At 39.9% G+C, this 16,908-nt stretch overlaps 1 protein-coding gene across 1 annotated transcript; it reads left to right on the top strand.

Annotated features, from left to right (window-relative positions):
- The first annotated feature begins 2,379 nt into the window (after positions 1-2,379).
- Positions 2,380-15,747, top strand: hat1 (histone acetyltransferase 1). Its single transcript, XM_083997465.1, has 11 exons — positions 2,380-2,446; positions 3,549-3,620; positions 3,727-3,802; positions 5,404-5,524; positions 9,829-10,005; positions 10,170-10,291; positions 10,881-10,985; positions 11,364-11,470; positions 12,072-12,223; positions 13,088-13,204; positions 15,046-15,747. Exons 1-11 carry the CDS (start codon positions 2,440-2,442, stop codon positions 15,214-15,216), a joined length of 1,227 nt encoding a protein of 408 aa, XP_083853591.1. The 5' UTR covers positions 2,380-2,439; the 3' UTR covers positions 15,217-15,747.
- The last annotated feature ends 1,161 nt before the right edge of the window (positions 15,748-16,908 follow it).

The raw sequence follows: 16,908 nt of genomic DNA on the forward strand, positions 1-16,908 counted from the left end.
TCCGGGGCAGAGCACGAAGAAAGTTGGTGTGTGACATGTGTTACAGCATTTCCTGTCTGCTCGGGTTCAGGCGAGGACACGGGGGGACTGGGCTGCTGTGATGCAGCCTGCAGACAAGATACAGTCAACTAGTACAGCAGCAAGAGGCAGTAGCATCCACTGTTACATATACTACAGCTGCACATGCTGCAAGATTAATATGTATACGTTACAGTAACATTAACAGCAAATATACAGCTACATGACATATAGTCTAGCAATATGCAAAAACATATACCTAGGCTACAGTAACACACCACACGCAGCAATGTTATTATGCATAAACATAGGCCTACAGGAACATATCTGCTACATATGCAGCAACTTAGGCTGACATATGCATAAACATACAGGAACATGCACAACAATATGCTGCACCATACAGTAAGTAACACATGCAGCAACATGCACTCCAACATATTGCAGTAACATACTACATCATGCAACATGCAGTAGCCTTTAATGTGTAGCCTGCCTACAACATATAACAGTAATATGTACTGCAATACAGCAATACCTTTTTTTTTTAATCATTTGAAACTGCAGCTTCAGAAAACAAATGGCGTAGGCCCAATGTGTAGTGCTGCAGCTAATATTATTTTATTATAGGCTAATACATTTGTTTTTCATTTTCATTTATAAACTATTAAAAATATATGAGCTGAAAAGATTTTCATTGCATTTTTTTTCCCACAGCCCACAGTTGGTTCTCTCATGCAACCAAAACTTAACAACCCAGAGATATTCAGTTTACAGCGATGAGAGAAAATTGACTGCAGACACAATCTAACATTATTGAGCTGAAGCCACACAAGGTTCAGCAAAACTCCTAGGCTGAACCATATTTCATGAGGCAATTGATGTAAGTACAATTATTGTATTACAGCTATCAGATAAGTCTAATGGAGTATATTGTTTAGTAAAGGTAAAGGCTCACATATTAATGTCTCATCTTCCATTTCACAAATTTTGGTTGTTATTCAGGACAGCATCTGGGTTAAAGGTTAAAGTTTTTATATCTAGAGTAAAAAGCATGCTGTGCTGTATAAGTATGTGTTTTCACAGTGGTAAGGTGAATATGTTTCAAGCCGTTAGATCGCTTACCTAACCATGCTGCCAACACAGACACCAAAACATTTGGGCTATCTGGCAGACACTTTTGTCCAAATCGACTAACAATTTTGCCATATACACATGAAGAGCAATTTAGGGTTCAGTGTCTTCTCAAAGAGCTGCTGGGGATCAAACCACCAACCATATGATTAATGGCTAGGCTGCTCTACCACTTGAGCTACTGCTGCTTACCTGCATGTCACACACCCATCCCACTGACCAAGCCAATTCAGACACACACTCTTGATTTTTTGTGAGAAAAATCTACCTGGGATTGGCTGTAACAAAAAATAAACAGGATGACATTGTATTTCAACACTGTGTGACATCCTCTTTTTTGTTGGAGCTTCTCGTCCCCTGCATTTCCTAAAAAAAAAAAGAAAGGAAAAAAAAAGTCTAAATGACAGTAGTTTTAAGTTCAGAGATCAAGCAGCATGTTCTGCCTCCATGCAGACACAATTTGTTACCTAAGGATTTATAAAAGGTATGGTATTGTTCAGGAAAGGGATAATCTAGTGCTGACAGTGTAGTAGAGGTAAAATTACAGTGGCTTAAACATGACTGGGTCGGTCATTCATTGGTGCACCTGAAGGACAGAATAGCTGAGGCTGGGATGATAGCACAGCATTACCAGGGCTCAGACGGATGTTCAGAATTGCACTTTCCCCCAGAGAGTCGATTTCTGTTTATTTTATTGTGATATCCCTGTAGTCTCGCCTTACCCCTTTTTGAATGACACGTTTATTTTTGCTCTCTCACAAATATAGGCCTATCCAAATCAGGCAGGAGTTAGCCTATTATTTAGAATTATGTTGTTTAACCCACATTTGTTTAACTAATAGGAATTACAGATGGGTTCCATTTAAGTTCACCCTATTTTTTTATTATTAAAAAATAGGCACAGAAAATCAATGCTTTTAATAAGCAAAAACCATAGACTGTATAAAACAAACAAAAAAAGCTAACTTATCTGTAAGAACTGTGCTCTGCTGCATCAAACTAATGATCCTAGTTGCAGTTAAACCGTTTTCTATGAGTAAATGTGAATCTTCTACATATTCAACTCCCCTCCCTGTGTATTTAGTAATTATTTTGGTGAAAAGCGTCGAACTTACCCACATTACAGAGTTTGTGTTGTAATCATGGTTGTAATTGAACTACAGGAGCCACACTAGGAAAAAAAAAAAAAAACTACATCCTGTTTCCACGGAAACAGAAGGACCCGGAAGTCGTTTCGATTCCGCGGGTCTTTTGGGACAACACAGCTCGGCACAACACAGTGCAGAAATGGCGGGTAAGTGTCTAAATGCTCTCATGCCTTCATCGTCTTGCATTTATTTTAATGCGTTATCACCGACAAACGGAGGTTACCCCTGCTGCAAGCCCATCGGGGTTGTGAATCGGCTTGTGCTTTGTTGAAAACACAGCGAGCTAAGATAGCTAGCGTTACATTGCAACGGCAGCAGCAGCAGCAGCAGCAGCAGCGAGGGCCTGGCTGCTAACGACAGGAGCATGCTACCAGGCTGTCATGACAGAGAGTCTGTCTGTGTGTGTTTATGAAACGCTTTGACTCCAACTTGAATGCGTATTTTCAACGTGGAGATGCATACAGTGTTTCCATGTTAACGCGTTTTCACCCATGACTTGTTGTTAACTTACTATGTGCAGCACAGCTGACGTTACCTCATCTGATAGAAAACACTGACTGCCTCACACTGGAGGCTCCCTTGCTGTCCACGAGAGAATGGCAAACAGAATTAAAAGTATTTCCGAGTATTCCTCCGAAAAACTAACATTTATACTGTGAGGTTCACTTTATCAAAACACATCAGCATCCCCTGTGGATCCCTGGTGAGCAAAGATGGGGCTAATGCTACTATGGATGGAGGGGACATTAGTTTGAGACTATAAACATTGCATTTGATCAGCTTGGGTTGTTCTCCTGCATTATTCATACAGTATAGCTACAATGATTGGTCAATAAATCAATTAAGCAACAGCTGGTTATTATTTACTATTTTATTACTTTAAATACATTTATTTATGTATTTTCCATCAAAAGGTCAGCCATGAAATCAGATTATTTTTCTTTGTTTTACATAACTTTAAACTGGATATTGCATTTCAGATAAAAGCAAACTATATTACCTATCAATGTTTTCTGATAGTCTGCAGAACTGATTGAAAATTTGATCAGAAGAATAACTGATAACATACAGACGTGATGAAGTTTTGAATTAATTTTGTTTTAGCAAAGTCATCTCTACTGACAAGTTATAAGTGTGTTGATTGACCAATAGCTTTAGCAACTAGTCATTGCAGCTCTGCTCTCAGGATGAAATGGGGGGGGGGGAATGGGTCTTTCAATTAATAATTATAAAAAACTGTTTCCTTAGGAGTGAATGCCATGGAGAAAAAACTGGCTGAATACAAGTGTGACACCAATGAAGCTATATGCTTGAAGCTTGGTATGTATGATGACCTGTGTGTATATACTTACACAAACACACACACACACAGTAGCATCATTTTTTTCACTTCAATTAAATGAACCTCATCTTCTTTTCATTTCAGTTCGCTTTCCAGAGGATGTTGAGGATGATGGCACCACATTCCACCCCGAGTACAGCCACCAATTATTCGGAGATGAGTGAGTATTTATTTAATTAATTATTTATGTATGTATGTATTTATGTATTTGGATACATTGCTTGTTATAATGACAAAAAATAGCATACTTAACATTGATACAAAGCTGCTGGATGTTACCTGTGTAATTATCAGCCTTTTAGGAGCAATGTCACCTAGTGTCATTTGCCAAAGTTTGAATTGAAAGTTTCAAAAGTCTGACTGAAAAGAGTCATTTGGCACTGATCACACTTAAACTAACTTACATCAAGGACACCACACAAGGCTAACACCCTAACTAACTTCACCTCTGTATTTAGCGCTCATACAATAGTTTGATGTGTTCACTTCTATTGACTCAAACTTGAGTCTGTAAAGGGATGGCTCAAAAATAATTCTGATGTCATAGTAGTAGATAAACATTTTTGTAAACCTTATAAACCAGCAGATAAGCCCTCTACTTTTGTTAACCAGTGTTCTTATTATTGGTCAGAAACAGTGGGGGAGGAGTTTTTTTTTAACGGTGCTGTTGTCACTGGAAGATTCAATATGTGTTGTCATTTCGCTGATCTGTTTATGCAGATTATGTTTTTGCATTAGAAAGCCTGGCTGTCGTCTATTATTTATTTTGATTTTGATAAGTTGTGTTATACTTTCCTATATGGCAGAGACTATTATGTTAGCTAGACACAGGGCACTCAGTACTAGTGGAATCAGTATGTTTCTTGTTTACAGACATTTTTAATCTAGTTGATAAATGAGTGTTGGCTATCTGTCAGCGAGTAAAATGAGTATGTGATCCTCTGTATGGAGGCAGATGCTTCTGTTATTATTGCACTCAGGGTTTCCTTTAATTTCTCAGCCATATGCATGTTTCAGTCATGATTTATTTATATGTTGTATTTTCATCTGAGGCCTCAATGGCAAATCTAACTTCATGCTTTACTTATGTAATACTTTCTCTCAGTCTGTCCTAATAGAGGACATGAAGTGAAGTTTGCAGCCAATACACAAGGGGCTTTTGCATGTGAACATGAGCAGTGGCCTAAAAGCTGAAGAGTCCCTCTATTGTCCTACTTTGGTACAGAAAAGAGATATTGCCATTGATCATGAGCGAGACTAACTTGTTGACAGTGACACCTGTGTCTGCATGTAGGCTTACAGCAGCGTGTCGTTGTGCTCTAAATTGCATTTCCAAATTAGTCAAAACTAGGATTGGTTATTTTTGCACTTGCTGCAATCAGCTCAAAAGGAACTCAGTAATTGGGGCATTAATTATTGCAGCAAGTGTAATCGCTAGTAAAGCTCAATCACAGAGTTGCATAATGATGATGAAATCTATTTTTCTATAAACTGCCATTGATGTGACGGTAAGAGACACAATGCAACAGGGTGAAATGGTTGGACCCTATAAACATTCATCATTCACCCAGGCGTATGTTCAATAAATGTAATTGTATAAGAATAATCAGATATTTGATTCGTGCCCTCTTAAAATGAATTCATTGTACACTGCACATGGCATGAAACAACTCTTCTACTGGTTTTTCCCCTGTCCTTGTTTTCAACAATGTGTGTAAATAAATAACAAAGACTTAATACATAATTTCACTTTGTGTGCAGTGAGGTGGCCTTCGGATACAAAGGTCTTCAGATACAGATCTTCTACACCTCTGGAAACCTGAGCACCCTCTTCAAAGTGAAATACAACTCAAAAGTTACCGAGACGTTTGATTGTGTGGAGGTAGGACATGCCCTTCTTCATTCTTAATTAATTTAGAAGCTGTAGCACTGTTTAGTGCCACTAGTAGTGCTGTGGCAAGATCACTGCCCTCTGAGCTTGTGTTAGCCATTTTCTAGTGTTGTTGTGATAGCGATTGATAACTATGCTGTGCTGACTGTTAATTGTCATGAAATACGCCCTTAAATATGCACAAACATCAGGGTGTTGTGAAAACACCCTGCCCCCTGCTGAAATGTTTCGTTATTTTCCAAAGGTTTTTCCATCATGCATGGAAGTGGGGGGATTTCAGAAAACAAGTATTGTCTAGTTGTGGTGCAATTTAAGAGATGCTGAATCACTAAATAATGAAACAGCTACTAAATGAGTGTTTGGGGCGATGGTTGTTCATCTTTAAAACAACCCTGATACAATCACCTCTCTGTGTGATGATTTCTAGTTAAAGTCACACAGACCCCACAAGTCAAGTGAAGCACGGAGCGACTAAAAACCCAGATATTTTTCTCAGGAGTTGGCTGTGTGTGCAAACTAAAGCATAACAGTGGGTGAATGTTGGATTTTCCATCATCCGGTGACTGATAAACAGGAATGCAGTGGGAGGCTGATATTGCTCAATGTCTGCCGCATGTAGAAAGTAATTTGTTTGCTGCAAGCGTAACAGAAAATGAGGAATAACAATCAAGGAGAATACACAAGACTAAAGACAATTTCAATCTACTATGAGATCAATGATTAGTTGAAAGTTGAAAAATATATTGCACAGCTGGAGTTTGCTGTCTGTTAAAGGAAGAAGTCGCTGAATGGGGTTATCATCATGGGGGCTATGGACTTTCTAAAGGGGCTACAAGTTGCCATGACTGAGAGACACTGCATTAGACAGTTGTTGCCTGAGTTTTTCTAAGTGGAAGATGACGCTATGGTTTGAGACCTGAATTTAGCTTTTTGGATAGCATACTAAAAATATTAAATCGGGCATAATCCATGCACTACACATCGGCAGAAACACACCAACCCTTGACACCAGTATGGTATAATACAGCCCTGTGATAAAATCTTCCCTTTCTTCACAAAGGTTATTATGTTCAGCTTTTGTTGAAGCTGTTGTAAAGATGTTTCGCTTCATCTTAATGATCAGTTTGGAGCCTGCAGTTTGTGATGGTGTTGGATTGTATTACATTAAATGAGTGGTGTTTTTAATATTTTGCCCTAAGTATTATAATATCTACAGCCTGTAGGTCGCTGCACAGTGATTCTCCATTGAAAAATTGTATATATTGTCGGCAACATGAAGAAAACAAAAATACTTTTGATGCATTTTGATATGTGGTTGAGAAAATGTTAGTTTTTGATGCCCAGAGTCACACATAATTTGTGTTTTTTGAAAACTAACAGCAGGTGATGGCAAAAGTGAAAATTGCAAGGATTTAGTTTTATTAGTCACACATGCTGAAAATCTTCAAAATACAGAATACAGAACAATAGATGCCCTTGTTAATCTGAAGTTTAGTGTATCAAACTGTAACTTTGATAGACAAATACTAGAAAGCTTTACTGAGTAGCTGCCAAGATTATTGTGAGACCGAGCGACTGCGATCAATTTTTTTTTTAAGTGGAGTAGATAGACCTCTTTTTGTGTTTGGTCTGTGGCAGTTCCTTTTTTTTCTTCACCTACTGAAGTTACTCAGAGCCTCTCTGGGTGGTGACATTATTCCTGTAAGAAATCTCCAGTTTTGTTAGAGTAAATCCCATCCCAACATGGCCCCCCGTGTCCGTACACTAATCCTACTCCTCCCCGTCGGAAGACAAGGGTTTTAAGCAGTTTTGGACGTGGGGTCTAAACATGAGACATTGATTTTCAGAGTTTTGTGTGATTGAATCAGCAGGAGGAGTAATGTGACACAGTTGGACATCTTGTATATACATTTCCAGGAGGGAATTGTTGTTTGAGCTATTGACAATCAACATCTTTGCAGGTGAATATCTCTAAACTGATTCTAAATAGGGGTTTTTCTTTTTTTTGTAACAGACACACCCAGTTTATAATGATTCATTTATTAATTACTCAGTTACTTGATAATTAGTTTCAGTCTTTCTCTGAGAGAACCATTCCTTGGTATGTATACATTTCTGCCTTTTTAGTAATTGCCAGGACTAAGAATTTACATATGAACAGTGAGTGTTTGGACAAAAACAGACAGTAAAACGAAATACTGGTCCTGTTTTCTCCTTCAACAAGACCAGACGAAGGGACACTGGCAGCTTTGAATATTTCCTGAACGTCAATGCAGCAAACGTGCAGAATGAGTACAAGAATTAGACAGCCAGGGCCCCTATTGAGGTCAGATGATTGAACTACGGGACATCTGTCCTGTCTGGAGACAGCAGGGGGGCCCAGACTGGACAATGTTGCCTTCAACTGGTGGCACTACTAGGAGCAATGGGGTAACCTATGAACCCAACAGGATTTGGTGTTTCTGCAGATGGTCTGAAAAGCTCATGGTTCTTCTTTCACATAGTGGCGATGAGCATCACATCACTTTCATCTCTGGCAAGTCCAAAAAAAGAAAAAAAGAAAAAAAAAAACGGCAACCAATTCGGTGTTTTTAAAACGTAAAGAGGAGCCATTAGACTTTTAGGGAACATAGTTTGAAGCTGATATTCAAACTGAAACGTGATGGCTGGCTTCCTGTCTCTGTGTGCCACTACTTAGTGTTCAGCGTTGACCCCTGAGTGTTCACCTTGTTAAGGGTTTGAGTGCAGCTGGTGTAGAGGTAGAGAGTGAGGGGAGCAGCAGAGTTCAGGCTGCATCTGAAGAGTGTTTGTCTCTGAGTGCATGTGGATGGTCGGGGTGCGGTGCAGCTGGTGACAGAAGAGAGCAGGAGACGAGAGGAGGCAAAGATGGAGTTTATGCAGCTGCCACGTTGGTACAAGACTCTCATCAAAAATCACCTTGTCGCCTTTAAATCAGCCAAAAAAAACCACGCAGCGCTGGACTTCTCACAGAGAAATTCCTCATATTAGCGCCAGACTCTTTGTGCACACGAGCTGGATGATGCAGCTAAATGTGTTGTATGTTGATGTGTGAAGATGCTCTTTGTTTAAAATGTAAGATCAGTACAGTACAAAAAATTATAAACAGAAACTCTACTGTGAATCTTGAATGGCGTATGGTCTTCTTTGGAGTAGATTAAAGAGATTAAACAACAACACAACAAATTAGATAGTTTGTACTCCCTTTGTGCTTATTGTTAGAAATCAAAGACATTAACAAAATGCTCTAAAGGTAGATTGTTAAGTTATATTCATGCCAAACTAAGGCATCTATTCTGGAAGGCTGTGCAATTTAGTGTCTAGTATGTAGGAGAGTGCCCAGAATAAAGGGATTTGTTTGTCCATGGCCTTTTAAGTATGCTCCTTGTTCCTTAGAAATGTGGCTGAACAATTACAATGGTTAAGAGGCATTCAGCTGCAGGTGCATTACTTCCAGTTAGATATTAGCTGATGTCTGAAAGCGGGGAATTAGCAGTATGTTGTATTAGCCTTTTGTAGTGCATTTTGCTCAGACCTTCTTCATTTCCCAGTTTTCAATGCTGAGCAGCAAGGGTCTCTGTGCCGACATAATGGCCATCACACATGTAAATGGTGTGAAAGGGCTGCTTAGCAAAGTGTTCTCATGTCAATCCTTGTGGAAATGGATACAATGCAAACATTACAGCTGAACTAACCACACGTTGCACTGAGTAAAAAGTCCAAGGGTAGGGCCCCTTTGTCTCTGGGGCTCTTTGAAAACGCAGGGGCAAATTCATTTGATTGGGTTCACTTGGCAGGATTAGAGGAGAGGCCTCTATTATGGATGCCCAAAGGTTTGTTAAGTTGAGATCAATTCATAAGATTTTATTTCCCAGTGAGAAGCAGAAATGCGTTTATTGTGGCAACTTCATCACATATTCATGGCTTAACATAAGTAGTAAATGTACTGATTTAAGTGGTCTTTTCACTGGGGAGGGTGCTACCGTGGTCTCTGCTCAGCTGACAGTTTTAATTGCCTAATGGTTTTCCTTTCATTGGGACAAAACATGTATGCTCCCAGTTTTATCTTACAGGTTATTTTGCATTTTTGCTGACTTGTTCTAATTTAAGAACACACAAATTTCTATCAGCAAGAAATCTGTTTTACATATGTTATGTATATGTAAACAAAAACAAAAAAGAGATTTAAATTTGTCTTTCAATCATAGACTAGATTGTCCTTTATCAACGTGATCCATTTGTTCCATTACTAAACTCATTCATGTCGTGTCATCCAGCCCGATGATGTCGAAGGGAAGATACGGGAGATCATTCCCGCTGGGTTCACCTGCAACACTGACGACTTCATCTCACTGCTGGAGAAGGAGGCCAATTTCAAGCCGTTCGGCACCCTGCTTCACACGTACACGGTCCACAACGAGGAGGCAGGAGAGCTCACGTACCAGATCCACAAGGTACCAAAGTGGCACACAGCCTCACCATAGCAATTCAGGAAGTCTTTTAGGTTTTATCGTCAGTTTTTTTTTTAAAACTTGTTGTCGTTGGTCTTGAGATTAAAGGGGAATAGATTTAACTGGAAACCAATTAAACATTTTTCTTTTCCATTTTCCCCCCTCAGGCTGATATTACCTGTCCGGGATTCCAAGAGTACCACGAGCGCCTGCAGACCTTCCTCATGTGGTTCATTGAGACTGCCAGTTTCATCGATGCAGATGACGATCGTTGGGACTTCTTTCTTGTGTGAGTGCCCTTCTTAATTGACATCAACCCCCCCACCACCACCGCCACCCCTCTTGCACCCACCCCTACACTAAAGCCTTTATTGTGTCATTGAAAGACAAAGCCCCCCTTTGAGGCGCTTGTGACCAATTACCAGGCCAGTTTGATTATATTTCCCCCGTAGGAGAATTGTTGATCAGGCAAGAGCTTCCTTTGTGCCAGAAGCCCTTTTCAGATTTTTCAGGGGCAAGAGCTGAATTGAATACTGTTGTCTTTTGAAACACTGAACAATGTCTTAACAGTAAAAAGAGCCTCTGCCAGTGTTTTCTTTACCCTGGCACCTATTAATACTGACAATTGGGAAAATGGACTGAAGTGATTTTGAGGAGCTCAGTCCCTCCTCCAACCCCTTCTCTTCCTCTAAGTTGTAGTACTCCAATTAAGTACATAATGTATTCAGGTTGTAGCAGGTGTACCAATCGGGGCCTGGCTGCTCTAACATGCTGACGTTGGGGGGCGAAGGGTGGGCACGAGAACAGAGGGGCTAAAATGGTCACTGGATGGGAGTGTGCCTGTAATTGACCTGTTTGCCTTTGTGTTTTATCTGCAGATTTGAAAAGTACAATAAAGATGGGGAGACTCTCTACGCAACTGTTGGTTACATGACAGTTTATAATTACTACGTGTACCCAGACAAAACCCGACCACGTGTAAGGTAATTGCTGGGGCAGCACGTGCCTTCCTATTCTTTTGTATGAAAAAGGAGTGGAAAATTATACATTTCTTTATCCTCTTCCCAAAGAGCCCAAATTACTGGCTTATATAGCCAACTATTCAACCAGTTTTTGTTTCATTACCAAACCAGGGTGATTTGTATGTGAAAACAACTTTATAGATAAGCTTTTGATGTGATTTGATTTGTTGCATTGATGGATCAGTATATTATTTCCTGCTTTCAATCCGACTTTCTGTTAATGCTCAGAATAACTACAGAGTTCCCTTAAATTTGTTTTTTCTGAGTGAGTGGTGTTCAACAAACCTGTTTCGTCACTGATTTCATGTTTGCATGTCTTTCTGCCCTTTAACTAAACAGCCAAATGTTGATCCTGCCTCCGTTTCAAGGAGAGGGTCACGGGGCTCAGCTTCTGGAGGCGGTTCACAGATTTTATTGCAGTCTGCCCAAAGTACAAGACATCACAGGTGAGCATATGATTAAAAAAACAAAACATTTATTGTGTTAAAGAAGGCGTGGATAAACATTTAATCTAAAATCCTTGCGTCACCTATGAACAGATTAAATGATTTTTCTGTAAAGTTGGTGGATCCAGGGGGTGAGTTAATTTGCAGGGCTGGCTGGCGTGTATACCAGAATGTGCTGAGGCTCTATTGAAACTAGTTGGATCGAAGCAGTTGCCTTTCACAGAGACAGAGGATGAATACCAAAGAGGCATCCCAGCTCTTTTCCTTTCAGAGAGGAATCCTTTTCAAGAAAGAACTTTAAAATTTAGCAGCTGAATAGGCAGAAGGTTCACGGTTCGACTGGAGTGATATTTTGTTCACTGTTGTCTACAACAACTGCTCAACTAACTTCTCAAAAATGTTTTGAAAAGAAATAAAATGTTTTGTTGTTGTTGTTGTTGTTGTTGTTGTTGTTGTTGTAGGTTTAAAAGTCTTTTCCCTGTCCCCAACACACACACGTTTACAGTCTGACCGCAGTACTGACAATAACAGCACTACATTGTGTCATGTAGCACCGAGCAACGCCGTAAACTAACTGTAATTGTATTTTGATTGTTTCCAGCTGAAGACCCCTCTGAGAACTATGTGAAGCTGAGAGACTACGTGTTGGTCAAACTCTGTCAAGGCCTCCCGTCCTTCGCTGTCGACAAGCTGCACCTCGGCTTCTCAGCGGACATGATCAAAGAGGCGCAAGACAAGCTGAAAATCAACAAGGTGCTGCACGAGGCTGAGTCTCATAATTGTTTCTCATGAATTAATCTGCTCTGAGTATGTCGGGAGGGAGAAAAAAAAAGCTGAAGGTGGCATCTTAATCTGTTTTTGTCTTGTTTGACCGTCAGTCCAAAACCCCCAGAGCAGAGAAGCAACAGATCCCTACATATAACAAGTTGGAAGCAGCTAATCTGTAGCATTTTAGCTTGATAAATAAATTGTTAATAACTTTAATTAATTAATTGTTGTTGGTCACAGTCCCAGCATTTAGGCTTTAGAGCGTCACAGTGTGAATGGATGTAAAGGTAGCTGGCCTTCAGGGCTACAAAATGAAAATGTGGAGTTTTGACATATTTATAAGGCCTCTAACAGCTGGTATAGTTCACCATCTCACTCACTGTACTATATAATGCAGCCTTTTCATGTATTATGACACCTGCAACCCCAATCCAGACCAGATTCTTTCTTATTTTAAAACGGAGCATAGTTTTTCCTGATTTATGCACCTGTTTACTTTTACTCCAAGATTAATTCACCCCTTGTTATCTGGTAAAATAAGAACGTTGAGTTTTCCCGTGCGTCACAACTCTGTTTGCTACTTGTGCTTAATACTTGTAGAGTCTGTGTTGGGTCATTTAGCGTGGAATCTCTGACGTAAATGGACAGAGTGGTGACTTTTCTTCAGCAAAGTTTGCTCCTTTTGGCTTGGAGACACAGGCCTGATTTATTATATGTCCCAAATAGTTTGACTTCCTGTAAGTCATTTTGCTTGGGAAGCATGTTGCATTCTTTTGCATATTACATTGATAATGATTGCATGAAACCATTGCATTTGAAGTATGTTTGTTTCCCCCCTTTCTTTCACAGAAACATGCGAGGCGAGTGTACGAAATCCTACGTCTGAGAGCAACAGACATGAGTGACGAAGACAAAGCGAGAGAGTACCGTCTGGAGGTGAAGAAGAGGCTGTTTGGACCGTACAGGGTGAGATTTCAGTCGCCACAGCTTTGGTTTTGTACAGTTTGGGCCAGTGTGGAGAAGGATCTGAATTTCAACTTGTCTTTGCTGCCTTCAGACAAGATTCCAGGGTGCAGTCTTGTACCTTTTGTATCGGCATAACATTCAGTGTCGGAAGCAAGACGGCTCAGGTGGAGCACACTTTTGATTGGCTTACAGCGCTGCATTGTCACTGTTTATTATGTTACCTTTTATAAAACAGGAGAAAAAAATTGATCTTTAGTCCCATGAAAATGGATAGATTATTAGTGCCATATTGTCACAGCCACAATAGGGCGCACCAGGCAGCAGTGCTTTTGCTGCTGCTGGAGCTTTTTCCATTCAGGCACGAGTCATTAGTCAGGATTTGCATTTCTTTGAGAGAAATAATTTTCATGAAAGTGTGAAGAATTATTTCAAAAAGCTGCTACTATTCATAGTTCTTCTGTAGCTTTTGCTACAGCAGAGCTTTTTGAACTTCATCGGAAAAACTGTGCAATTTTATCAAATTGCCTTGTGTTATTTTCCCATGTTTTTCTGGGCAAGTTTCCGAGATGTAGTGTAACTTAAGCCCGGTGAACAGAATATCATGAGCCTCTGTGGTTCAGTTCCACCCAGGTGGACAGTGAGAAATAGTATCCATATCTGTGTGCACCAGAATAAGACTCTTCATCCTGTTTGCTTGTGACATTTTATATTTTAGCAGCTCGCTGAGACTTTGCATGCCAGCCATTAGAGAATTTGCTGACAGCGGGGTAACCACATGTCTCAAAAAAGGCCGAATCTGACACGGAAAAGACCTGTGTGGTGAAGAGGGAAGTAGGAATTCTTTGGGAGAGTGGCAGGGAAAGATCTGGTGGCCAGATGCAGACCGGTTTTCCTTCCCCGAGGAGATTTAGCATGTAGTTAGTTGAATGGCAGAGGCCGCTGCTCTGTGAAAGTGAGAGAGATTATACATTTCTGCTCTTTCCCCCAATTCCCCACTGACCACGTCTGCATGCATATGCATGCAAACAGCAGACTGCATTGGACTGAATGTGAATGTGTACTTGTCTTTCCATGAGTGGAACTTCTAAGCTCTCTGGTTTGACCACAGAAGTTTATGCCAAACTGTAGGAAGTTAGCACTTAAGGTATATCAATCATAATGCATTCAGTTATTATTCATTGTCAACAAATAAGTTACTAATTTATTCAAAGGTCATTAATAGGTCATAAGTGTGTCAACTTCATTGGCTGGTCTAGACCCTCATCTTGGATACAGGATTTGTTTCGCCTTTTTCAATTTGCTCTTTCACTCATCATGAAGACTCCTTAATGGACTGGCCCATAACCAACGGTCTAGTGATACTAAGTGGTATCGCCTGTGTAGCCAAACCCACATCATGTAGCTTAATGTTGGTTGCTGTAGACCTTAGAAACGCATCACTGACTGGCAGATTCCTACATCACAATTTACATGGGCCCTGTAGTTTATTTTGAGTCAATCCCACATTCTTCTGCCGCCCAGAAGAGCATCAGATGTCTGTTAAAATCTTTTGAAAATCTATTTGCAACATTTATAAAAAAAACAGTGTCCAGTTTGTTTAATTTATTTTTTCCCACAATCACACCAATCTAATGAGGACATTTATTTTAATTACTATGGCGTTTCTTTCTTGTAGTGGATTTAGCATATACCCTTGATCAAATTTTGTAGATTGTCATTTGACCATTTTTGAAGTTATTGTTAATATTGTTAATTAGCTTACGGTGCTGCTGCAGGGAGGAAAAAGACTTTTAAGAACCTAAATGATAAAACCGTGTGTTGGTTTTCTTTATGTTGCGCAGAAAAATCAGAGGGAGCTGGCAAAGATGAGGAAGTGCCTGCGGCCGGAGGAGCTGGTGTCCCACATGGGTCAGATGGACACTCAGACGCAGCACGAGGAGCTGGAGAAGAGCTATCAGGTCGTGGTGGAGGACTACAGGAGGATCATTGAGCGGCTGGCCACGCAGGCCTGAGCAGACTGGGAGACACTGCCGGCCCGGAGCCCCCCCTCTCTCAACATACAGGTGTTCTTACCCTGTCTGTACAAAGCCCACATCATCACAGACTTTAGCTGCAACCGAGACGAAACTCTCCTGATTTGACAAAGTCACTGTTTTAATTCAAGAGTGTTACAAATGTATAGTAACTGGTGTAGCAGTGATAGGTTGCAACGGAAAATGCCTGTCTGTTTCCCAGCTGATGTTGATACAGTAGAGGAGGAGAATAGTGCAGCTGGAGGGTGAGACTTCCTGTTTGTCTCGACGTGTTTAAATCACATTGTGTGAGATTAAATGACATGTAATATTTCACAGGTGATAGGAGGTCCACTACCACTGCAGAGAAACCCTGCTTCTTCTCCATCATAGACATTTTTTAAAGATCTTTTTGTCAGTTCCCAATGTGTTTTGAAGCACTTCATATTGAAAATTAAAAACTGGTTTTGTATATTGCTCAATTGGAGTGATTCTTATTGTAGAGAAGAAAATAAAACTGAGAAATTCTTGTTTTTTCACATTTAGGTTTTCATTCACTTTAATATTTTGAGATCATACCTTCTTCTAATTTGGACACAGTACTGACAATAATTCTGAGATTTTACAGAAAAGATGAGACACACAAACAAGGTCAACAGAAAAAAAAAATAACAGTAAAAAACAAAATCAGTGTTCACAGTTTTTTGCACTTCATTCTTTGGGAAACACGAATGTTTGTACCACATAACATCCAACAATTGTTGAGATTTCTCAATAATCACAAAGATCAACCACCATGCCAGACATCAGATGATCACCAAGAGCATTATCCTCTGGGGAGCCTGAATGCCCGAACAAATCTCACAACAATCTAGCAGTTTTTGAGATGTTAGTTTATAGTACGGTATATCAGGGTATATCAGAGGACGGACCAACAGAGCTGTGCAGCTAAACCATAAGGGCCAAATTTAGCTTTTAGGGCCCAAATGAATCCACTTTTTACTTGGTAGTTTGATTTGTCCCTCAGGCCCCTAGAACCTGTTCAGTGCTCTGGAGCTCAATCGGTTATCTGATAAAGCAGTTAGTTGGCTGGCAAAATGAATTGCAACAGTTTTAATGATTGATCATTTGTGGATAGTTGTCTAAGGCAAAATTCCAACTCGAGTAATAGAAAGGCAACATTTTAAGTGTGATTGTAAATGTGAAGAGTGCTTTATTCTCTTCTGGGAATAATGATGGACATATTGTCTGTTTCTTTATGGCATTTTATGGACTGACTACACTAATGTAATTGTCAGCCCTAATATAATGATGATGAAGATAATTGATAATCGCCTGAGGTTATTCTGCGTGTCAGTTTTTTTACGATGATAGTAAAAAGTCGAATCATATTTTGTCTTTATAGAGCACTTTTCAAAATCCAGATTACAAAGTCTTTCCCAGGGCGGCAAAATAAAACAGACACAAATGTTTTTGTTTTTTTATTCCACATGTTCTTCTTTCTCAAAACCTGGCACCTAGATTACCCATGATACACCTCAGCAACACAACAGCTTGAAGAAAACCCGACCAGAGGTAAGTACATGTACATGTGCTTTAATTTCAGTTGTAACATTTTGCACCTCAAGAGAAGTATATTTGTGTATGTAAAAATATATGTAGTACAGGTTTTTTTTAAGCTTGACTCAAGAT

This window comes from Trachurus trachurus (assembly GCF_905171665.1).
Source record: "Trachurus trachurus genome assembly, chromosome: 21".
Classification (NCBI taxonomy): Eukaryota; Metazoa; Chordata; class Actinopteri; order Carangiformes; family Carangidae; genus Trachurus; species Trachurus trachurus.

Coding starts and splice junctions, on each gene's coding strand:
- hat1 (XM_083997465.1), top strand. Junction 12,224..13,087: donor ACAAGCTGAAAATCAACAAG/GTGCTGCACGAG, acceptor TTTCTTTCACAG/AAACATGCGAGGCGAGTGTA. Junction 13,205..15,045: donor GGCTGTTTGGACCGTACAGG/GTGAGATTTCAG, acceptor TATGTTGCGCAG/AAAAATCAGAGGGAGCTGGC.